The 25,972-nt window shown below is 38.5% G+C and overlaps 1 protein-coding gene across 1 annotated transcript; it reads left to right on the forward strand.

The window, feature by feature from the left end:
- The first annotated feature begins 688 nt into the window (after nucleotides 1–688).
- Nucleotides 689–1,231, forward strand: LOC127100368 (uncharacterized). Its single transcript, XM_051037512.1, has one exon. It carries the CDS (start codon nucleotides 689–691, stop codon nucleotides 1,229–1,231), a length of 543 nt encoding a protein of 180 aa, XP_050893469.1.
- The last annotated feature ends 24,741 nt before the right edge of the window (nucleotides 1,232–25,972 follow it).

Genomic DNA, 25,972 nt, shown 5'->3' on the forward strand with positions numbered 1-25,972 from the left:
AGGCATAGAAGTTGATCCTGACAAAGTCAAAGCTATTCAAGAGATGCCAGCACCTCGGACAGAGAAGCAAGTCCATGGTTTCTTGGGCAGATTGAACTATATTTCCAGATTCATCTCGCATCTGAAAGCCACTTGCGAGCCAATATTCAAGTTGTTAAGAAAAGATCAAGCCGTTAGGTGGAACGATGATTGCTAGAGTGCATTCGATAAAATCAAACAGTATCTGCAAGAACCACCAATCTTAGTGCCACCAGTTCTAGGAAGGCCTCTCATTATGTATTTGACAGTACTCGATGAATCCATGGGATGTGTACTAGGGCAACATGATGAGACAGGTAGAAAAGAGCATGCTATCTACTACTTGAGCAAGAAGTTTATAGAATGTGAAATCAGGTACTCCATGCTAGAAAAGACTTGTTGTGCATTAGCATGGGCTGCTCGTCGTCTGAGACAGTATATGATTTGTCATACAACAATGTTAATATCCAAGATGGATCCCATCAAGTACATCTTCGAGAAACCTGGATTAACTGGCAGAATCGCTCGCTGGCAAATGTTGTTATCAGAATATGACATTCAGTATGTAACTCAGAAGGCCATTAAGGGTAGTGTGTTATCAGAGTACCTTGCGCACCAGCCAGTGGAGGACTATCAATCGATGAGACTCGACTTCCCAGATGAAGATGTCATGTACATAAGAGACTATGAGATTCCAAGTCCGGAAGAAGGACCCGAACCAGGATCGCGGTGGACGCTCGTGTTCGATGGTGCCTCAAATGCATTGGGTAATGGAATTGGGGCTGTTATAACTTCTCCAACGGACTTTCATCTTCCCTTCACAGCAAGGTTATGTTTCAAATTCACCAATAACATGGAGGAGTATGAAGCATGTATCTTGGGAATCGAAGCAGCTATTGACCTAAGAGTCAAGATTCTTGAGGTGTATGGAGACTCAACACTTGTCATCTATCAAGTCAAAGGAGACTGGGAGACCCACCATCCCAATTTGATCCCATACCAAGAGCATGTCATGAAGCTAATCCCCTACTTTGATGAGATTAATTTCCATCATATTCCTAGGGAGGAGAATCAACTAGCCGCTGCCTTGGCTACTCTGTCATCTATGTTCAAGGTAAAGTGGGCTAACGAATCACCTGCTATTACAATTCAACGTCTAGACGAGCCAGCACATTGCTTGGCAGTTGAAGCAGAAACATATGGCAAGCCTTGATTTTATGACATCAAACGATATCTTGAGAAGCACGAGTATCCAAATGATGTATCCATCACAAACAAAAAGACCTTGAGAAAGTTATCAGCCAATTTCTTCCTAAGTGGTGGTGTTCTATACAAAAGAAACTTTGATTTAGTTCTGCTCAGATGCGTGGATAGACACGAAGCCGACCTACTCATCAAAGAAATCCACGAAGGTTCTTTCGGCATTCGTGCAAACGGACATGCAATGACAAAGAAAATCCTTAGAGCTGGTTACTATTGGTTGACAATGGAAACAGATTGTTACCACTATGCCAGGAAATGCCACAAGTGCCAAATTTATGCTGACAAGGTGCACGTGCCACCTACTCCTCTGAATGTTTTATCAGCTCCATGGCCATTCTCAATGTGGGGCATAGACATGATTGGTATGATTGAGCCTAAAGCTGCAAATGGACATCGGTTCATTCTGGTTGCCATTGACTACTTCACTAAGTGGGTAGAAGCAGCTTCTTATGCCAATGTGACAAAGCAAGTCGTCACTCGATTTATCAAGAAAGAGATAATTTGTCGCTACAGAACTCCTAGCAAGATTATCACTGATAATGGATCAAACCTGAATAATAAAATGATGAAGGAGTTGTGCGAGAATTTCAAGATTGAACATCATAACTCGTCACCTTATAGGCCAAAGATGAACGGAGCTGTAGAGGCAGCTAACAAGAATATCAAGAAGATCATTCAGAAGATGGTGAAAACTTATAAAGATTGGCACAGGATGCTACCCTTTGCTTTGCACGGATATCGAACAGCTGTTCGTACTTCAACAGGGGCAACCCCTTTCTCACTAGTCTATGGCATGGAGGTTGTGCTACCGATAGAAGTTGAGATCCCCTCGTTGAGAGTCTTGATGGAGACAGAATTAGAAGAAGCATAATGGATTCAAACCAGATTTGACCAGCTCAATCTAATCGAAGAAAAGAGGATGACAGCGTTGTGTCATGGTCAGTTATATCAGAGGAGACTCAAGTGGGCATTTGACAAGAAGGTCCGACCTCGAGAGTTTAATGTAGGTGAACTAGTTTTGAAAAAGATAATCTCCCTCCAGAAGGATTCACGTGGCAAGTGGATTCCAAACTATGAAGGACCATTTATGGTGAAGAAAGCTTTCTCTGGTGGAGCTTTAGTTCTCACGAACATGGACGGAGAAGAGTTGACACACCCCGTCAATTCTGATGCAGTCAGAAAGTATTATGCCTAAGAAAAAGAGATGGATAATAAAAACCTCGCTAAGTTGAAAACCCGAAAGGGCGACTTAGGAAAAAAATGAGCATCCCGGTGAGTTGAAAACCCGAAAGGGCGGCTCAGGAAAAAATTAGGGATAAACAAAAAAATTAAGCCCGGTAAGTCGAAAACCCGAAAGGGCGACTTAAGCAAAAAAGGGTAAAATCTCCCGGTGAACTGAAACTCTTAAGGAGAAGTTCACGCAAAAGTTAGGGAATATCCAAAGGCATAATACTGCTGCGACACAAGTCAACATTGCAACAAAGCTCAGATGGAAGAAAACAGTCCAATTACCATCTCCAGAAGCAAAGTAATGAAGACTAGAGGACATAGGGGAAAGTAGCAAAGTTGTATTTCGTTGGAAAATCAGTTAAATTTTTGTTGCCATTTACTTGCTTTCTTTCTCTGTAATCTCCTCTTAGAGGGGTTTACATCTTCATGAACCCCATGTATGAGTTATTCTTCTCATCAAATAAAATTGTTCAGTTGAACATTGCTTTACCAATTGTTTCTGTTTTTCTGCTTAAAGTCGCTTTATATTTTTGATAAGATAAAAACATTAAAATAGTGGAAACGAAAAAGCTTTTGAAAACTTTAATTTGTTTTGATTTTGGAAGTATAAAAGGAATTTTTGTTGGATTACAATAATGCATCTGGTTCACAAGACGTGGGACATTTCCTGGATCATTATAATCTAAGGCAAGTTTGAAATGGATTTTCTTCCAGAAGCAAGAAGTCCTCATTGAAGCCCGCTTGGCGGAAAAGCTGAAATCAGAGTTTTTTTACAAAAATAAATAAATTATTTCATGGTGTTAGTGCTATTCAAGACAAGGCGTTGGGGAATCCGAGCTTGATACCCACAAAATGCATAAACTAATATATTCATGCTTTCACATTCATTTTGCATATCATGTACAAAAACAGATCATGCATAAACCTCAGCCGAATTCAGCAACCTCTAAAGAAAGTTCAGTGTAATCCTCAGCAGACCAAGATGCAAGAGGTGTTCTCAAGAGTATAATAGTTATCTTCTCCTGTACTATAGTATTTTCAGAATACAGTCATTGTTGGTAATGATTCTTAAGACGAGTTTCTTCCCCAGCAAGGTGATTGATTTTCTTCCGTTGGAACTTTGGTGTAAACAGAATTTCTGCTTGGTTTCCCTAGTAGATATCTCCACACAGAGTTTCTCCAACATTGTATTTTCTCCAGCAAAATTTCATGAACTCCCCAGCAAGTCTCTGGGATCTTCTCATTCCCCAAAAGAGTCTTCTATCAGTCAAGAGCAGATGAACATGTAGTTATTCCCCAAGAAAGTCTTTTATTTATTTCCCAGCAATTTGCATCAACCAAGAGCAGTTGAATGCATTAGTTTTAGCCAAGAGCAGCTGAGTACTATTTTATTTTCTAGCAGTTTACTTCAACCAAGAGCAGTTGAATGCATTAGTTTCAGCCAAGAGCAGCTGGACACCATTTTATTTTATGCAGTAGTTTCGGCCAAGAGCAGCTGAACACTATTTTTATCTCCAGTTTTGCTTCAACCATGAGCAGTTGAATGCAGTGGTTTTAGTAAAAAACAGTTGAACACTATTTTATTTTGCAGTTTTGCTTCAAGCAAGAGCAGTTGAATGCAATAGTACATCCAAGAGTTACTGAATATGACATCTTTAGCAAAAAGCAGCTGAATGTGATCATTTATTCTCCCAGGAGTGTCTGGCTTCATCGAAGAACATCTGGAGACCAGTCAAGCATGTTGTTATAACAGATCCATCCCATAGATCTAATGTCAGTCAAGAGCAACGGAACATGATTCTCTCATCCTCGGTCATTTGCATGTCATCTAAGAAATCAAGAGCATTTCTCATTTACATTCCTGATTAAGGAATCAAGAGTATTTTTTAATCAATCTGCATTATCATGATTAAGAAATCAAGAGTATTTCTTAACTCATACATATTTCATTTACATTCATGATTAATAAAACAAGAGTATTTCTTAACTCATCAGCATGTCATATGAGAAATCAAGAGAATTTCTCAATTCATTTACATTCATGATTAAGAAATCAAGAGTATTTCTTAACTCATACATATTTCATTTACATTTATGATTAAGAAATCAAGAGTATTTCTTAATTCATTTATTTCATTTACATTCATGATTAAGAAATCAAGAGTATTTCTTAACTCATTTATTTCATTTACATTCATGATTAAGAAAACAAGAGTATTTCTTAACTCATCTGCATGTCATATGAGAAATCAAGAGAATTTCTCAATTCATTTACATTCATGATTAAGAAATCAAGAGTATTTCTTAACTCATACATATTTCATTTACATTCATGATTAAGGAATCAAGAGTATTTCTTAATTCATTTGCATATATTCTAAGAAATCAAGAGTATTTCTCAATTCTTCTGCATTTTCATTCAACCATATGATTAAGAGATCAAGAGTATTTCTTAAATATCATTGCATTCATTTGCATTACCGTCAACTGATTAAGAAATCAAGAGTATTTCTTAAATCCAAGTGCATTCGGTCATAACCATAAGCTTATCATTCTTCTACATAAGAGGGCAAAATTTGGGTCTGTTTGGTATTTAAACTATCTTTCACCATGACGATTTGAAGAAGATTTCTTCATATCCTCTGGTTAAAGATGTTTAAATAAGGGCATCTGTCATACCCTAAATTTCACCCTGAGTTTTTCACTCGTATTAGCATAGCATGAACCGATCCATTTTATCCGATCTTGATAATATTCATTCAGTCATATGTTGATTGAGAAGTCAAAAGATTTGATTTCTCGAATCTCAGTGCATCATTCACTCACTTGCATCTTGTTTCAGAGGTTCAGAGATTGATAATGAAGAGTATTAACATTGTATGAATCTTTGTAGGTTTTAATTGTGATGGAGAATCATAAGTAAATGGTCCAAGAGCGATTCATTTGCATCTGATTTTCTGTTCACGATTATTTAGTCAATAATTCAGTTCATTTACAAGAGGTTTTCATTTTGTACTTGTCACAACGTGCATTTTATTTTGCTCGAAATAATTTTTCGGATCTACAGACAGATCGGTCAAATTGTTTCTGAATTGTACTTCAAATTAGCGGGAATTTTTTTCTTTCAAAATTGAGCTTGCAGACGTCAGTTTTTTTTAATCTATGTTTCACGTAGTTCAATCTGGCATGCTCGTTTTATTTTTTTGACTACTTTTTTTTGTCGCATTTTTATCCGCCTGTGCCTTTTAACCGGTCGATTTTATTTCAAAATTTGATCAAAACTTGTATGTTTCTGAGAAATTTCTTTCGCGGTGGTCATTTTAATGCGTTCAGTTTATTTTTTCGGATATTTTACGCCTGATTTTTATTTGTTTTTTATCCGATTATTTTTGGTCTTTTGCCAAAATAATCGGGAGAATTATTTAGAATTCTCTTTGGTTTTAATTTGATTTTTACTCATGTTTATGTATTTTTAATTTTATTAATAAAGTTAAAAGGATTTAGTTTTTTATTAATCAATCAACTTGGATTATTTACTTTTATTTTTTAAATTATTTTTTTAAAAAAAAATATTTTGACTAATTATGGAATGCCACTTGGCATTATTTTTCTTTCTCTTTCACTTTTTCTCTTACTTCCTTTTCTTTTCTCTCTTTTCTTTTTCTCCTTCCTTTCTTCTCTTTCTCTCTCTCCACGTTTCTTCTCCTCTCACTCACAGATTTCTGTTTTCTCTTTTTCTCCACTCTCTTTCCTATTCTCTTACCACATCACTTCAACACACAGAAAAATACTAATAAAATATTTTCTCATTTCTCACTAAAGAGCAAACCACCCTCCCTCTCTATAATATCCCACCTCATCTTTTTATCACAAAAAAAAAATATCAGCAACAGAACTTACTAAAAATATCTTCACTGTTCAATCACTCAAACCTCCATCCACTTCTTCACCATTCACATTGCCACCATTAAACCAACATCAAACCATCCACTAAGTAATAACAATCTCTGATAAAAAAAACACTATAGAGCCACCAACCTTATCCAACCAAAACCTTCTCAATGATATTTTTCCATCTCTAAAATTTCAAACAACACCAAACATGACCAAATCATCATTCAAATCCGCAACATGCAAAGAAAATCAGAGGAAGCGTAAATTGACACGAGTTTGAAACAAAATAGAAGAGGGAAAACAAAATCGACACAGAGTGCCACCAGCTCCATAAAACGAATCGCAACAACACACCGTACAAACTTCAACAACACAACCGAAGCTTCCTTCACCGTCGTGAGTCGAAGTCGCACCTTCGCTGCAAATCGCACACCATTATCTCTTTCGAACAGACTGCGCTGCTGTTTCTCGTCGGTAATCTCTCTCCTCTTACTATCATTGTGTTTTCTTAACTTTATTTTTGTGATTGAGATTTGTTACTTGAGAAAGAGAGTAAGAGAAAGTTTGAAACATGAGGTTTTTTATGTGTGTGCGCAAGGAACTATTGTTGGGGTTTGAAGAGTGTGAGAGAATGAGAAAACAAGAGATAAGAGTGAGAGCAAAAGGGAGATGAGAGCCATGGAAGCGGTGGATTCGCCGCACTGTTGGTCGGACGACCGACCCTTTCCATAATGTGTGAGATTGTGAGTGTTATGTTTTTTTATAAACAAAAGTGTTGTTGTTACTGTAAAAGAGAAGAAAGGAAGGCGTGAGGATAAGAGTAAACTTATTATTTTTTACTCAATAAAATACTTTCCTGCCATGTGTGAGTTGATTGGAAATTGCTTTAAACTTTGAAAAGATTTACTTGGATCTTCTCTCTGATACGTGTAAATTTCAACACTGCTTTATTTTTCTAATTTCTTTTCTTGTTTTGTTTTAAATTATTATTATTTATTACTATTAATTATTAATTATTATTAGTAATTATACTTATTATTATTGTCATTAGTTATTTATTATTACTACTAATTATTATATTATTTGTTATTATAAGTACTATTATTATATTATTTGTTATTATTGTTAATTATTATTATTGTATTATTATATATTATTATTATGGTCTATTATTATTTCTTTTACACACACACACACACATATATATATATATATATATATATATATATATATATATATGTATGTATGTATATATATATATATATATATATATATATATATATATATATATATATATTATTTCTATTATTAATTATTATATAGTTGTCATTATTATTTATTTTTAGTATTGATTATTTTTATTTATTATTATTATTTATTATTATTATTTAATTATTAATTATTGTTGGTTATTATTATATTAATATCATTAGTTTTATTATTATTGTTATTATTCATTTATTGTTCATTATCATTTATTATTATTATTATACTTTTATTCCTATTTATTATTATTATTATTATTTTTTGACCTTATTATTATCATTTATTTTATGTACTATTATGTATTATTGACGTTTACAATTTTATCGGTTGATTATTGTTACTATTTTTACTATTATTATTCATTATTACTATTTTTTTTCTAATCATTATTATGTATTATTTATCATTATTAATTAAATATTATTACTAATTATTATTATTATAATTATTTTATTATTATTGTTTATCACTATTGTCATTTTTTTTAAAATTATTTTGTTTATTTTAAAATTGTTATAAAAAAAAATCTGATTTAATTGACCTGTCGGTTTTTCAAAAATGTCTTTCAGTTTCTGATTTTTATTTTAAGTCCATTGGCTTTCTCTTGGGCCTTCTTACAACAAGATTCTTTATTTTTTCAACTGTCTTTCAAAACTTATATCACTTAATCATCGTATCGTATCCCCATTCGATAAACTGTATCCCCATTCCCGAAAATTTATAATAAATTTACCGCTTTTATTTACTTTATTGTATTAGTTGATTGTTAATTCAAAGATTAAAATCAATCATTTTTTAGAAAAGAACAAAAACAAATACTCGATCCAACGTCGAGCAATTTTCAAAAAAATTAGAACCTATTTCATATCCACTTCTCCGTCATTTTCAAAACCCTTAAATCATTCCATTCTGTTTTGATTCAAACGCAAAGAATAAAAACCTCGATCCAACATCGAATGTATTTTCCCTAATCAAATCCTAATTGGATAAAAAGTCGAGCAAAACCTCCGCCACATCCAAATTCTTTTCATAAATAAACTTCAGACACTTGATCCAATGTCAAGTCATCCCCCTTTTTTTAGAGCTTTTACAATAAAAAATGGAAGAAACTGATTAAGTTTAGACTTTCTCTGTTTCGGATGTTAGGATACTGCTGTAGAGCTCAATGTCCAAACATTCGTCTTCCATATTAACATACAGTAATTACTAGAATTAGGTCATTTCTCTTATAGAAGAAAAAGATTGATTGGGTATCGACCTTCTCTTTCCCGATTATTTGGACATTGTTGTAGAGCTCTATGTCTGATTAATCGTCTTCCGTTAATGAACTTTGACCTAATTTGCCACACATTTTCATAATAAACTATTGGATGAAAAAAGAGTGATTGGGCATAGGCCTCTTCCTTTTCGAGCATCTTGCTATTGCAGTAGAGCTCCCTGCTTGGATGCTTGTCTCCGCTTAAAATCAACTCAAACTCATCAAAATTATTTTCCGCCCTTGTGCGACTCTGAAAACATTTTCAGAAAAGAGTATGTAATATCCATTTTGATGTGAAACAAACAAAGACTTCAGCCTCCAAGAGCGAGCAACAAGTAAAGGTTTAATCGCTCAAATATGATCCAAGCATCACTCTCTTTAAAAGCAATCCACCCAGTAGTTCTCTTTGGGTAGAACTACGTATGCCTTGAGTTCTTCATAGCACCTGGAGATACGTAGGAGCAGGATTGCGAAATATTGTCAGGCACATTAATATTAAAAACCCTAAGTCTTTCCTTTCTTTCTTTCTCTTTCCTCAGTCGATAAGTAGAAGTTCGCAAATGATATCACGCTAACACTCTTACACGAAACTAACTAAATGGGTCCCATCGAGTACGATGGATGTGAGGGGTGCTAATACCTTCCCCTTGCATAACCGACTCCCGAACCCGATTTGGTTGCGATGACCGTTTCTTTTTGATTTTTGTGGGTTTTATCGATATTTCCCCTTTCCCTCTTTGGGAATAAATAAAGTTCGGTGGCGACTCTGTTTTGTTTATATTTCGAGCGTTCCTTACGCTCGGGTATTTTTCGCGTCGCGACAGGTAGATAGCGATGCCAGAAGCAATCGACTTACAGGTAGATGGCGATGCTTGAAGCAATCGACTTACAAGAGAAATGGCGATGCATGAAGCAATCGACTTACAAAAGGATGGATGAATACGTGCTGGTTCTGTTAAGTTTTGAAAATGATTACTCGACGTTGGATCGAGCTTTTGATCTTGTTTTGAAATGATTATCGAATGTTCGTTTTAATTCTTGTATTAACAGATGAATAAAGAATGAAAGAATAAATATTATACACTTTATGGGATGGGGGGGTACATTTGTTATGAGTGGGGATTGTTCATGGCAACCAAACAATAAGAATATATGCCTCATACATCATACAAGTAGGCAACAGTTATTAATCAAATCAGATAAGTAAACAAGTGTATAATCAAATCAAAGAATCAAAGAATGGAGCATTATACAATGCACGGGAAGTATGAACATGTTAAACAAACAAGCAATGGTAAGCATGGATGAAAGAAACAAGTATAACAAATGACAGATGAATCAGACAGATGAAAAGGTGCACAAAAAGGGTCCACTGAATAATTAAATCGGGAAATGAGGTAAGGATCAAATAAAATCAAGATAAAAGGCCTTTAATACATGGCATATGAGATGAACAAGGGAGGATCAAAAGATCTCTTCAATTGCCATAAGCAATCCCTAAGTCAAACATCGATCACAAAGAAGTCAACTGAAAATTCAAGTCAACTTAAAAAATATCAAATAAATAGAAAATTAATCAAGAAAAATATGAAAAGTTAAACTAAATAAGGTGGGGTCAGGACATCATCATCCCCCAAAAGGATTTTAAAAATAATTAAAATTGGTGTATAAATTAATTGAAACAAAAATAGAAGTCAAACCAAAAGTCAACCAAACAAACTAGGTCAACAATAAATCCAAAATAAATTGAAAATGGGAAATAAAATTCCAAGAAAAGGTCAGGTTGATCATGGGACAGTGCTCAACCTTCATCCCAAAAACCAAAAACTAAAAAGAATTTTAAGTCATGAAAATAAAATCAATAAAAAAATGTGTGTTAAAATGAACCATTTAGAATAAATAATTAAAATAAAATATTAGTGTTAAATAAATACGAAAATAAAAATTTAATAAAATTAAATAAGAAATTAAGAAATGTGGAAAATATTTTTGGGTATTTTTATGGACAAAGAAAATATTTTAAAATAATTAAAATCTAAACAGAAAATAAATTGGAATTTAAAAAAGAAAATGAAAGGAGATGGATTAATGTTGATGGGCCAGGAAAGGGAGGTGTGGAAAGCGAATGAAACAGGCCCAATGATCCAAACAATTATTCAGGGCGTGACACATATTAAATGAACATTTTATTAAAATAATTCATGTGGACTATGTATCAATTGGTCACATTAGTTTAAGTGACTAAAAGACAAAATAACATGGATGGCCAAGATTAAAACATGCGCCTTGGATCTAATGGCTCTTAAAGTGCCACATCATCGTCTTCTTCATGGAACAAACCCTAATGCCATGCAGCCACGAAAATACAGTGGGTTTTCTCAAACTTCCACTCAAGAATACGACCACCATAGGGCATCAAATGACATGAAATAAAGCCCAGATCTCAAGTACAAAATGTGTAGATTAACATGGTGACTTGTTTTAGGTTAAATGATGGCTTAATCATGGAGAAAAGTTGACCACAAGATGTCAACATGGACACGACATAACATAAAATCACAACACAAATCCATAACATCAAGAACACAAGCATATGATTGGCCTTTAAAACAATCATGAAACAAACATGAGCATATGATTAGCATGGCAAACAGTAGTGATAATAATGATGAGCATGGTAAGCAAGCATAAGAATGAGCAAAACAATGGACATGGAGTAAGGTGATTACCTAGTGGAAGCTTGGTCCACTGCCTCTTGGTTGTGGAGAGAATGGAAGAAGAGGATGCTGCTTTGATGCCTTGCTCGAAAATTCACAATGGCCTTTTAGGTTTAGGGTTTTTTAGCTCTTAAATATGGTGGATCAGATGTATTTTGGGCCAAAGTTAAGTGAGTGAATATCCAATGCATGGCCAAATGAGGTAACAAAAACGTGACTTGATTTGTGTAGCATACATCATGGCTGGTTTGGCAAGCAAGAAAACATTCCAAGGTGGTGACTTTGTGGCCATGTAACTTAATGAGCAAGCTACCAATTGGTGAGACAATGCAAACAATAGAAAGATCTCATGGAGTATAGCATCTTTCATGTTGAGCACAAGTGGAAATGATGAATGGAAGAAGGTGAAAAATGGTCTCGAAGTCATGTCACACCAACTGCAAAATGGTTGGGCCAGTTTGACCTAAAATCTGCCTAGAAAATCAAGTCATGGTGCCCACTTTAGGTGAATGTATCTCTCAAACCATGGATCCAAATGAGATGATTCCAAAAGGATGTGAAAGAGGACATGGCAAGGTACAATTGTTGTGAAGAAAGTATTTTCAAATGATGCCTTGAAGTGCAAGAAAACTGGCCAAGAAGTCTTGACAAACTTTGAAGATTTTGAGACTTAGAAATTTTTCTAAGTGTCCTAAAAATATGTCCCACTTTGACTAAGCAAACTTTCTCAATCTTGATCCAAATGGAGCAAACTTTATATTTTTAGAAAGCTTGGAACAAGAGGAACAACTTTCATGTTGGAGAAATTTTCAAATGGAGTTTTATCTTGATGGAAAATGGGCTTAAAGTGAGTGCAACAATCATGAAAACTTGCCCTAAATGGAAAGTCAACCATTTCCAAATTAAGTAACTTTTCCAATTCCTGATTAAATGATGAATCCATGATCCAACCTTGACCAAATTTCACATGTAGTCTCCCCTAGGCATGGATTTTGAGATTCCACTCTCAAAAAGTCAAGAGTTGACTTTTCTGGCCCCACAATTGACTTTTCCCAAACTGTCTGATTCCCGATTCCAGTGATCAATTGAAGCACTTCTGGCTCAAATAAAAAGCTGATTTTTTGTATGTAGACCCTTGTGGACATATGGAGGGCCATGGAAAAGAGTTTCACCCAAAGAATCAGAAATAAACTAATTTTATACTAAACCCTAGTTTTAGGGCAAAAATGATCGGGGACTGATTGCACTTCTTGCCAATAGATCTTTCCGAGCAATTGTGAGTCTTCCTAGGCCAAGATGCCTCTCTAATCATGACATGGATAGGCCCCTCTACCTCCAAACAAACATTTCCTGTCGCAGGTAGCCATGAAACCCTAATTTCCTGATTAAATCCAGATGAACTCTTTGATAGCTCTGAGTCCTTCACTGATGAACTGAGGACCATAATAAGATACCTGGAGCCCCCTGAGACCCTTGAGACTTGTATATTTAGAAAATGAAGTCCAATTCTCAATCTTGCTTTGTGTGGGCTCCTTTTGTTAAGGAGTGATCAATCAAAACCTGATTTCCATGTCACTAATGCAGTATGCAATGAGTATGACCTAGTATGATGCCAATGAAGTGTAAAACATAATCCCATGCTTCCAGGAAAAAATGAAGGGTAAATTTTGGGGTATTACAGCTTCCCCTATTCAATCAACTAGAGACCCGAAATGAAGATAGCAACGACTTTCGCACTTTCGAGGTATCAAGTGATTGAATACAATAAAAGCCCGAAAATTTACACTGAAGTGAAGAATGAAGTGATAATGCCTGTCAGAATCGGCAAAGAGGGTGGTCTTGAAAAAAGAATCCGTCTGGTACGGTGAGAGTCGGTCCGAACACAAAAAAAAAGGAATGTTAATCTGAATACCAAAATAAATGGTAACACAGAAATAACCATGGCCTGAATTCCGTTTGTCAATTTGAATACTGGAAATGACTTCGATCTGAGCATCAGAAGGTACAGATTATCAAACATCAGTTTGAACACCGAGAAACTGGCTTGAGCGCCACTTCGGTCTAAACACCGGAAACTGACCTGAATGCCACAAGTCGCGTCGATTTGAACGTCGGAGACTTCTTCGATCTGAACATCGGAAAACTGGCCTGAATGCCACTTCGGTCTGAACACCGGAAACTGGCCTGAATGCCACAAGTCGCGTCGACCTGAACGTCAGAGACTTCTTCGATCTGAACATCAAAAAACTGGCCTGAATGCCACTTCGGTTTGAACACCGGAAACTGGCCTGAATGCCATAAGTTGCGTCGACCTGAATGTCAGAAACTTCTTAGATCTGAACATCGGAAAACTGGCCTGAATGCCACTTCGGTCTGAATACCAGAAACTGGCCTGAATGCCACAAGTCGCGTCGACCTGAACGTCAGAGACTTCTTCGATCTGAACATCGGAAAACTGGCCTGAATGCCACTTCGGTCTGAACACTGGAAACTGGCCTAAATGCCACAAGTTGCATCGACCTGAACGTCGGAAACTTCTTCGATCTGAACATCGGAAAACTGGCCTAAATGCCACAAGTTGCGTCGACCCGAACGTCGGAAACTTCTTCGATCTGAACATCGGAAAACTGGCCTGACTACCACTTCGGTCTGAATACCAGAAATTAGCCTGAATGCCACAAGTTGCATCGACCTGAACGTCGGAAACTTCTTCGATATGAACATCGAAAAACTGGCATGAATGCCACTTCGGTATGAATACCGGAAAACTGGCCTGACTACCACTTCTGTCTGAATACCGGAAATTGGCCTGAATGCCACTAGTTGCATCGACCTGAATGTCGGAAACTTCTTCGATCTGAACATTGGAAAACTGGCCTGAATGCCACTTCGGTCTTAATACCGGAAACTTTCATGCCTGTCAGCATCGACAGAGATAGGGAAAATGATAACTGAGGCGGCACGTGGGCCAACAACCCCTGCCAGGAATAATAAAGGATGAACAAACTTCAGTCTGAGTACTGGAAACAAACTTCTGGCTTATCACTTGAGATACCGAGAATGTCTTATGCTTTACATGCGTATGTTTGAATTTTTCAATAGCGTAATGCTCCATGAAAATGGAAATGCTACGCGATTTGGGAGGATGCAATGCGATATGATTCTACATGCAGGGATGCGAAATGCTAGGTTAGAGAGAACGCCAAGTCGAGGCAAGGAATTATGTTGGGGAAATAATCACAATCTTCTGGACCTTGGCAATGCTGTTGGAGATACACAACATAATGAACTCTGTGGGGAAATGACCCGCCACACGGTGTTCTAGCAATAACAAAATACCGAGACTCTGACTGGGGGGAGAATGGCTCTGAAAGCTTGCTGTTGAGGAAAGCGACAGTGGTTCTGGCAACCATAATCTGCGAGAGAGACGACTCAACAAGGGAAGCAAACACCGATACGGTACCGAGATTCTTCTTCAAGGGAAGAAACCATAAATCTAGCGTCGAGATCATCAATCTGGCATCGAACTCTGAGGAGCAGTTGCTTCTGCTGGGAAGATACAGTCTGGCACTGTCAACTCTGCAGGGGATATACAGTCTGGCACTGTCGACTCTACTGGGGAGTGTATAATTTGAAACAAATGCTTGGGGAAGTACAGTAGTGAGAACCTGTTGGGGATTGAAGAATCCAATGCTCGGACCATCTTTGCAGGAATAAGATACCAACCACCCACTGTTGAAAAAAACATCTGCGATCATCCGCTGGGAACCTTAAGGAAATGCCCCGAGCGTATCTGTTCTGAATAGACGATCCAAAGCACTTAAAATTTATAGCAATTTTAAATGTTTATTAAGCATGTACCTGTAAAGCTCTTATGTTTCATGATGCAATGTTTATCAAAAATTCGGACGTCATTTTTGCAAACAAAACAGCAAAATGAAAATGAACACAGAGATATACTGAATAACATGATTTTATTGATTGAATGGCCTTTGAACAGGCATTTACATCAGGAAGCAATCCATGGAAAGAGGTAATTGCACAAAAGATAAAAAACAAAAATCAATCTAATGGCAATGTGAAATGGATTTCTATCGGGTTCCGATTCTGCTATGACTCGCTCGTCTTCAAGACCCTCTAGATGATCAGCTTTCTGAAAAAGGTAATTGGACTGTTTCCTATCCTTCAAAAGTTTCTGGTTATCGACACGAGATAAGATTCAAAACTACTCAGAACTCAGCCATTCGCTTAATCCCTAACTTTTGCCTGGATCGCCCTTTCGGGTTTTCAATCCACTGGGATACCCATTTTTGCCTAAGTTGCCTTTTCAGGTTTTCAACTTACCGGGTGTACAATCTTTTCATTTTTAATCCCTAACTTTTGCCCGAACCTTTTTTCATTTTCTTGGTTTGCCGGGATGCCCATTTTTTCTGCCTGGACTATTCTTTTTATCGTCCAACGGGTCTATTTTATGCGAAGTATTTTTTAACTGCGTCTGAGTTCATAGGGGAAGTGAAGTCTTCACCATCCATTGTTGTAAGCATTAAGGCTCCACCATCAAAAAATCCTGGTGACAATATATGGTCCATCATAGTTAGGTGTCCACTTGCCCCTGTGATCTGTCTGAGGAGGAAGGATCCTTTTCAACACCAAATCTCCGACTTGGAAACATCGAGGACGCACTTTCTGATCAAAGGCTCTTTTCATTCGACTTTGATACAACAACCCATGACAAATGGCTGCCATTCGCTTCTCTTCGATAAGACTCAACTCATTGAACCTCGTCTGAATCCACTCAGCTTCGTCTAACTTGACATCCAGCAGGACTCTTAGAGAAGGAATCTCCACTTCAACAGGTAGGACTGCTTCCATACCATACACAAGGGAGTAAAGGGTTGCCCTGGTCGATGTACGTACCGAAGTACGGTACCCATGCAAGGCAAAGGGTAGCATCTCATGCCAATCTTTGTACGTAACGACCATCTTCTGCACAATCTTCTTTATGTTCTTATTTGTTGCCTCAACAACACCGTTCATCTTAGGACGATAAGGGGAAGAATTATGATGTTGAATGTTGAAATTCTTACATAACTCCTTCATCATTTTGTTATTAAGATTAGAACCATTATCAGTAATGATTCTTTTGGGAACCCCATAACGACAAATGATTTCTTTCTTAATGAACCAGGCAACCACATGTCTGGTGACCTTTGCAAATGATGCGTCTTCGACCCACTTGGTGAAATAGTCGATGGCAACAAGGATGAAGCGATGCCCATTGGAAGCAGTCGGCTCAATCTTTCCAATCATATCAATGCCCCACATAGCAAACGGCCACGGTGAAGACATCACATTCAGAGGATTTGGCGGCACATACACCTTATCAGCATAAATCTGGCATTTATGACACTTTCGAGCATATTTGAAACAATCAGATTCCATGGTCATCCAGTAATAACCCGCTCTCAACAATTTCTTAGCCATTGCATGTCCGTCGGCATGAGTACCGAAGGAGCCTTCATGAACTTCTTGCATTAACATGTCCGCTTCGTGTCTATCCATGCATCTGAGCAAAACCATGTCAAAGTTCCTCTTATACAACACATCGTCTTTGTTCAAGAAGAAACTGCCTGCCAATCTTCTCAAAGTCTTTCTATCATTGTTGGATGCCCCTGCAGGGTACTCTTGATTTATCAGAAAGCACTTGATGTCGTGATACCAGGGCTTGTCATCAACTACCAGTTCAGCAGCAAACACATACGCGACCCTATCAAGGCGCATAACATCGATCTTGGGAACATGGTTCCACCAAATCACCTTGATCATGGAGGATAGAGTAGCAAGAGCATCTGCCATCTGGTTCTCATCACGAGGTATATGATATAGCTTTACTGTTGTGAAGAAAGTCAACAGTCTTCTCGTGTAATCTTTGTAGGGGACCAGATTAGGCTGGAGAGTATTCTAATCACCGTTCACTTGATTGATCACTAGAGCTGAATCTCCGAAGATTTCCAGAGTCTTGATTCTCAAATCAATGGCTTGCTCAATACCCAAGATACATGCCTCATACTCAGCTTCATTATTGGTGCACTCAAAAGTCAGACGGGCGGTGAAAGGCATGTGGGCACCTTTCGGAGTGGTAATGACAACACCAATTCCACTTCCTTTGGCATTGACGGCCCCATCAAACATTAAAGTCCACTTTTCATCGGGATCAGGTCCCTCCTCAACAACTGGCTCTTCACAGTCTTTCATCTTGAGGAACATGATGTCTTCGTCCAGAAAATCAAACTTCATCGGCTCATAATCATCAATCGGCTGCTGAGCAAGATAGTCTGACAGAATACTCCCTTTGATGGCTTTCTGGGATGTATACTGGATGTCGTACTCTCTCAGTACCATTTGCCAACGAGCAACCCTTCCGGTGAGGGCTGGCTTCTCAAATATATACTTGACTGGATCCATTTTGGAGATCAGTAAGGTTGTGTGAGTCAACATGTATTGTCTCAATCGCTTAGCAGCCCATGCAAGTGCACAACATGTCTTTTCAAGCATTAAGTACCTCGACTCGCAATCTGTGAATTTTTTACTCAGGTAGTAGATGGCATGCTCTTTCCTACCTGTCTCGTCGTGTTGACCGAGAACACAACCCATGGAATTATCAAGTACTGTCAAATACATAATCAGCGGTCTCCCTGGGACTGGAGGCATAAGGATTGGAGGATTCTGCAAATACTCTTTTATTTTCTCGAAAGCCCTTTGGCAATCATCATTCCACCTGATAGCCTGATCTTTTCTTAACAATTTGAATATTGGCTCACACGTGGCTGTTAGGTGAGAGATGAACCTTGCAATGTAATTCAACCTCCCTAAGAAGCCACAAACTTGTTTCTCTATTCTTGGCTCAGGCATTTCTTGTATTGCTTTTACTTTGGCAAGATCCACCTCAATCCCTTTTTCACTAACAATAAAACCCAGCAATTTTCCAGATCTCACCCCGAAAGTACACTTGTTCGGATTAAGCCTCAGCTTGAATTTCCTCAAACGCTCAAACAGTTTCTGCAGATTCACCAAATGTTCTTCTTCCGTCTGAGATTTGGCAATCATATCATCAACATAAACCTCGATTTCATGATGAATCATATCATGGAAAAGAGTTACCATAGCACGTTGATATGTTGCCCCAACATTTTTCAGACCAAACGGCATCACCTTGTAGCAGAAGGTGCCCCATGGGGTTATGAAAGTTGTCTTCTCCATGTCTTCTGGTGCCATCTTAATTTGATTATAGCCAGAAAAACCATCCATAAAGGAGAATACCGAGAACTGAGCCGTGTTATCCACCAAAACGTCGATGTGAGGTAATGGGAAATCATCTTTAGGACTAGCTCTGTTCAGATCCCGGTAGTCAACACATATCCGTACCTTTCCATCCTTCTTAGGCACTGGAGCGATGTTCGCAACCCATGGCGAATAGTTTGTAACTGCTAGAAACCCTGCATCCAACTGTTTTTGCACTTTTTCCTTTATCTTGACAGCCATCTTTGGTCTTGTTCTTTTGAGCTTCTGCTTGACCGGAGGGCAATCCTCTTTGAGAGGAAAACGGTGTACCACAATGTCTGTGTCAAGCCCTGGCATGTCCTGATAAGACCAAGCGAAGATGTCAACATACTCTCGCAGCAATTCAATCAGCCCCTTCTTCATATTATCTTCCAAAGCAGCCCCTATCTTGATTTCTCTCTTGACGTCCTCGGTGCTAAGATTAATCACTTCAATAGACTCTTGATGTGGTTGAATGACCCTTTCCTCCTGTTTTAACAACCTGGCGAGTTCTTCAGGGAGTTCACAGTCTTCATCACCCTTTTCTTCAGCTTGAAAGATTGGATTTTCAAAGTCGAAGCGAGTCATAGCAGAACTGCTATCAATAGGATCCGGTGACGTGCATCTGCATGAGTGATGGTATGTGCTTATGAGTGTGAACAAGGAGTGAAAACTAAACAAAACATTGCCAAATATTTTTTGATTTTTGAAAACTGCAAAAATAGAAAGACAGTGAACAAAATATTTGAATGCAAAAGGACGTCCTTTATTTATGATAAAAAATGCAGGTATCCACATAGATGAGCCCTACAATGAGTCATTACGCCCTGGGCGGAATGTAAGACTTGGACATGCACAAACAAACAAAGAAAATTATTCTTCAAGAAGAGTGACTTGGATAATCTCTTCAGAAGACCAATTGCGGAGAACTTCACCCGGCCCTTGGACGCACCCAGTTGTCAATGTCGCAATCACTATCCCCATCTTCTTCATTGATTGCAGAGATCTGGCCGTACTGAATGATGCCGACACTGGAGAAAGTAATCGGCCCCTGACGAGTCTGAGGCATTGAAGTTGTAGAAGTCAATGCTGGCTGATACCCAATCCCAAACTTGTCTTCCTTCGTAGGTAAATCCAACAGACGTCCCCAACCGGGAGCAACACCTGAATTTACCTAGGCCTGCGCCTGCCTGAAGGAAGAAATAGAGGCACCTGCTTCAACCTCTTCCACTGGAGCTGCATCCTTGACTTGAACTGCCTCAAAGGCCTGACACAGGGTCTCATGAATCTCACCTTCTACCTCTACATACTTGAATGTAGACAGGTGACTGACCAAAATATCCTCCTCACCATAGACAGTGATAATTCTTCCGTTGACCGGGAACTTGATCTTCTGATGCAAGGTCGAGGAGACTGCCCCGACATTATGGATCCAAGGAGGACCCAACAAGCAGCTATACGAAGGACTGATATCCATCATATAGAAGACGGTGTTGAAGGTTTGTGATCCAATCTGAATTGGCAATTCTACCTCTCCGAACACCGACCTCTTAGAACCATCGAAGGCTCTCACCACAAGATCGGAAGGCTTCAAGATCAAACCTTCTACATCTAACCTTGACATGGCTCTCTTGGGTAGCACATTGAGAGAGGAACCTGTATCCACCAGAACATGGGATAGCACAGTGTCTTTACACTCCATCGAAATGTGCAAAGCCTTGTTATGATCGCGTCCAGCTGGCGTCAAGTCAAAATCAGTAAAACCCAACCCGTTGCTTGCATGAACATTTGCAACGATCCCTTCTAGTTGGTTCACTGAGATCTCCTGTGGCACATATGCAACATTAAGGACCTTCAGAAGTGCCTCCCTGTGTGCCTCCGAACACAGCAGGAGTGAGAGAATAGATATCTTAGACGGCGTCTGAATCAACTGATCGACTACCTTGTAGTCGCTTTTCCTTATGATTCTCAAAATCTTGTCCACATCTTTCGCAAAAGAAGGCTCAGAGCCAGCCTATGGTGCAAAGGTACCCTCATTCACAACTTGCTTGCCTTTGGTCTTCGCCGCTGAGCCAGCCTATGATTAGCATTGTCATTAGCAAGGGATATAAATAGAAAAACCCTAATCATAACTGCAAAAAACCACCAATTTTAGATCAAAATTCAAGAATTCTCTCTCTTCGATTTGCATTTTTCTTCACACAAACCTCAAATATTCTTGCATATTCTTGATCCTCATGCTTCACTGATCAAGAATCATCCATTGTTTGGTGCAATTCATCAAGAAATTTGAGCATTTCAAGAGCATTCACATGGTGATGGAATTTGGAAATTGAAGTAGATTCAAGAGGTTTCAACCAGTTCTTTTTGCACAAAGCTTCAAAGGAAGCTCATAGGAGATGATCTGGAGCAGTAGAGCTTGAGAGATCGCGTATACAGAAAGCTTCACTTCAAGGTGACTCAATTTTCGTCCTCTCCTTTTGCTGTTTTCATGATATAGAACTGTAGATCTTGTTGAGTAGAGCACGAATATATGCTTAGAATTGAAAATGAGTGAGAATTGAGGATGATATGTTGACTGAAAGTTTGGATCTCAAAACTTCTTCTCTTCGATCTGTAAAGTCTAGAAGGAATTAGGTTGAATTGAGGTCATATTTGGAACCTGCGTGAGAAGACGAGTCGAATGGTACCAGACTTGTGAATTTCTGAAAAATTTGTGGTGGCGTCGCCGTGGGAGCCACCGTTGGTTCGTCGGAGAAGACGACCGGAGCTGTAGCTCCGGCGTCTGCGTGTGCTAGGGTTTTACATTCGTGTATGCCATGTGTGTCACTGTGTGGAAGAATGAGTGGATGCGATTCCTTTGACCAGGCCACGCGTGTCTTGACTGATGATTGGGCTGATGATTGTGTTTAATGAAACGCAGTGTTTCATAAGTTTAAATGTGAGCCGTTGATGCATGTGCGCGCCAGATCGTGTGGCCTTTGTTTTTTCTGATTTGATTTGAACATTTTATTTCCCTCCATTTTTCCATTGCATTATTCAATTATTTTGCTTGTTTTGTTTAAATCATAAAAATACAAAAATGATCCAAATGAGTCCCAATTATTTTTCATAGTTTTGTATTGATGTCTACTTTTTTATGGTGTTAATTTCATGAATTGTTGGTGTCTGGATTTTTATGTGTGAATTTTTGAATCCATGTGGTGCCAAATTGATATATTGTATTCAATGTGTTGTGAAATTCTCTATGTTGAACATTCTGATCCAATCTTTTGCATACTTGACATTCATACACAATATGAATTTTTGGTCACTGGTTTGGAATTTTTCTCACATGTTATCATCATTTTTGACACATGGAGAAAAATGTGACAATTTGTGTCACATTTTTGACATTGAATTGGTGCATTTTTGTTCACATAGCATTTGCATCATTCTGGATTTGATCTTTTGCATATTGAACATTCATAGCATAAAGAACTTATATGAAAAATCTCAAAGTCATTGCATGCATCTCTGATTTGATATGAATTTTCTAAGTTGGAAGTTCATTTTGTGCATATTTTTGGTCATTGCATGGCATAGGCAATTTGAGGCATTTGGTTATTGATTTGATGCTGGTCCTTTTGAGGACATTTTGTGGAGTGTTTAAAGGTGTAATGTGTAGAAGATTGGGTTCTGGTTTGGTTATTTGGTTAGGTTTTGAATCTTGTCTTTGTACTAGGGTTTTGTACATGAACTAACTTTGTTTTGTGTTTCAGGTTTGGACACTTATCATTGATGGTTGGATTTGTTCTCACTGTGAGATACAAAATGAATTGAGTTATAACCTATGTTTGTTTTGTAGGGTTTAATTGATGTGGTGAACTCATGAGCTCATTTGAGTGCAAGGGCACTTATGCACTGAATTGTGTAACTGTTAGAGGGTTTCACTGCTTGTCTGCTGGTTTTATGACTGAAGTACTAACTATTTAGTCTTTGTACAGGTACCTTAGTTGCTTGCTTGCTTTAGCTCTTGCTTGAGCATTGGATTGTGGTTGACACACCACTCAGGTAGTTAGCTTCTTACTTCATGTAGTCTGGAAGCCCTATCACCTTTTTGGCAGGCATTTTGTTGGCAAGTCCTCCTTCAGAGGCTCTGTTTGTGTTTGTTTAAAATTGTGCTCAAAGACCTCCAAGGAGAGGCATGTGCTATTTGATAAGACCTCTAAGAGAAGAGGCAATTGACGGATAAAAGGGATTAGTAGCCAATCCCCCGTTATTCAGTGTGTCGTTCTTTATGCTCGCACTACGTGCTGATGCTTCTGAACATGTGCCCCAGATCTTTGTCCAGAGTCTGTCAAGTGGAAAAGGATCCCACTTTCTGGATCCCCATGCTTTCTTTGTCATGAGCTCACCCTGGCCAGGGTTAAGAGCATGAGGTCTCATCCTCATTACCGATTTGATCAGCTTCACCCTAACGTTCAATGTTAGTGGTTAAGAGCTACAGATTACCCTTTACAGTTTGGCTTGTTTGTCGAGGTTGACATGACCCCTCTTGACTAAAGCCCACCCATTGTTTGAGCCTCTTGTATGGATATAGTGTGTGATGTTTGTTTACTTGTGAGTTAAGTTCTTGTTAGAGACTTCAACTTAGGGATGTTGATTGCATGACAACTATTAGGCTCGAGTCTTAATCTCCCTATTAGTTTGTTGTTTCCCTGGTCTCTGGTTAGGAGAGTGTTTTACCCCATGGAACTTTTGATGTGTGTGCTCTTGAACTAGGAGTTTCCATTTGAGCTTAATTGGAAGATCATTACCATGTTCATCCAAATGGAAGATACAAGATACATTGAGGATCTCTTATGAGACTTGTTTGATTGCTTATACTTTGTGCTTGCTTATTCCAAAGGATGGGAGCCACTTGGATCATCAATATGATCTCAAGAGAGGAACTCCTAGTGTGGTTTCATTTCTTATCCCTCATCTTTTTGTTTTCCTTAGGACTTAGCCCTTCTTCTTCATTTCTCCACTCTAACCCAAGCCAAAGCCCTTTTTGTGCAAACATTTAACCTTTGTTTTCAACATTAGAAACCTAAGCCTTATGCTTTTGATTTTCAAACTTTCTTTTCATAACACTCATTTTGAATTGAATCTTTTAAGTCAACTTTGACTACTTTTGTATATACTTCTAATTGGTAAATATAACCCATTCAAATTTCCCTTTTGTGGTTCCAATGGCCACCTTCTTAATCAAAAGTTTCCATAACCTTTAGCTATTTGGTTTGAGTTATCCTTGTGGTAGATGTAATACTCACCTATATCCTTAGTGATGGACAATGAGTCTTCCATGCTTATTATAGGGTTAACCCCTCACTAGCATGTTGAAGCTATCCTCGAAAGGTGGTGTTGCAACGCGAAAAACAACCGGCGGAAAAAATACAGAGCCGCCACCGACGCTATTCATCCTATGACGGAAAGGGAGCGCAGGACTAACCTAAGAAAGGGAAAGGAAAGGTCTAACGACCAGAGATTACAAGGTACGGGAGTCGGTTACGCAAGGGGAAGATGTTAGCACCCCTCACATCCGCCGTACTCGACGGGATCCACGCTCAAAAGATAGCTCAAAGAATAGGAAAAGGGTTGCTAATAAACTGCTCAAAGAAACTGCACAAACTGGAACAATAAATAGGTGGATAAAAGAAAGAAAAAACGGAGGAAATGGACTCGGCAGGATGTCGCATCCTGGGCCTACGTAGTTTGTCAGAAACAAACATCAGAGTCAACGTAGTTCGGGGAAAGGGAGACATGCTCGCTAGGACATCGCATCCTATGCCTACGTATCTTCTCTATCCAGAGGAGAATCAGAGCACTCGTAGCTCGGCTAACGCACGCCGCAACAAGACACCAAAAAGGGACGCTGAGACGTCAAAAGAAACACCCAAAAGGAAACGGAATGCCAATACATGGACTTACACCCGACTCCCAACAATAACAAAAAGGAAATAGAATGCCAATACATGGACTTACACCCGACTCCTAACAATAACACACGCTAACCAGTGAACATCAAAGAAAAAGGTTATCAGAACGAACCCCAACAAAGTAACCAGATATCCAGAATAAACCCCCAATATGTATAACCAATCACCACAAATGAACTCCAAATGAGTGACAACCGTCATAAATGAACCCCAAATGAACCCCAAGTGAGTGACAACCGTCACAAATGAACCCCGAAGATGAACCCCAAATCAGTATATGTGAACCCCAAGTCAATATATGTGAACCCCAATATGAACCCCAAATAATACAGGTGAACCCCAATATGAACCCCAAATAATACAGGTGAACCCCAATATGAACCCCAAATGATAGCTGAAGAAATCCCGAGAGATTGCTCACAACCTCCTGCCTACGTATCTCATCTGGTATGAGAATCAGGGCGACGTAGTTCCCCTTAACAGGGGTAAAACACTCTCCTAACCAGAGACTTGGGAGACAACAAACTAATAGGGAGACTAATACTCGAGCCTAATAGTTGTCATGCAATCAATATCCCTAAGTTGAGGTCTCTAACATGCATTCAACTTCCTCAGCAATCAATCATACAACTCCTACAGAAATGGAGATGAGAAGAGGAAAGCAGATAAACACACCAGCACAAATGAACAAGCATCACACACTATATCCATACAAGAGGCCCAAACAATGGGTGGGCTTTAGTCAAGAGGGGTCATATCAACCTCGACAAACAAGCCAAACTGTAAGGGTAATCAACTGGGCTCTTAACCACTGACATTGAACGTCAGGGTGAGCAGATCAAAATGGTAATGAGGATGAGACCTCATAGCTCTTAACCCCGGCCAAGGTGAGCTCATGACATAGAAAGCGTGGGGATCCAGAAAGTGGGATCCTATTCCACTTGACAGACTCTGAACAAAGATCTGGGGTACATGTTCAGAAGCATCAACACGTAGTGCGAGCATAAAGAACGACACACTGAATAATAGGGGATTGGCTACTA

This window comes from Lathyrus oleraceus, chromosome 1, assembly GCF_024323335.1.
Source record: "Lathyrus oleraceus cultivar Zhongwan6 chromosome 1, CAAS_Psat_ZW6_1.0, whole genome shotgun sequence".
NCBI classification, from domain to species: Eukaryota; Viridiplantae; Streptophyta; class Magnoliopsida; order Fabales; family Fabaceae; genus Lathyrus; species Lathyrus oleraceus.

What these genes read in the sequence shown, in the direction of transcription:
- LOC127100368 (XM_051037512.1), top strand. Translation starts at nt 689, where the DNA reads ATGTACATAAGAGACTATGAGATTCCAAGTCCGGAAGAAGGACCCGAA.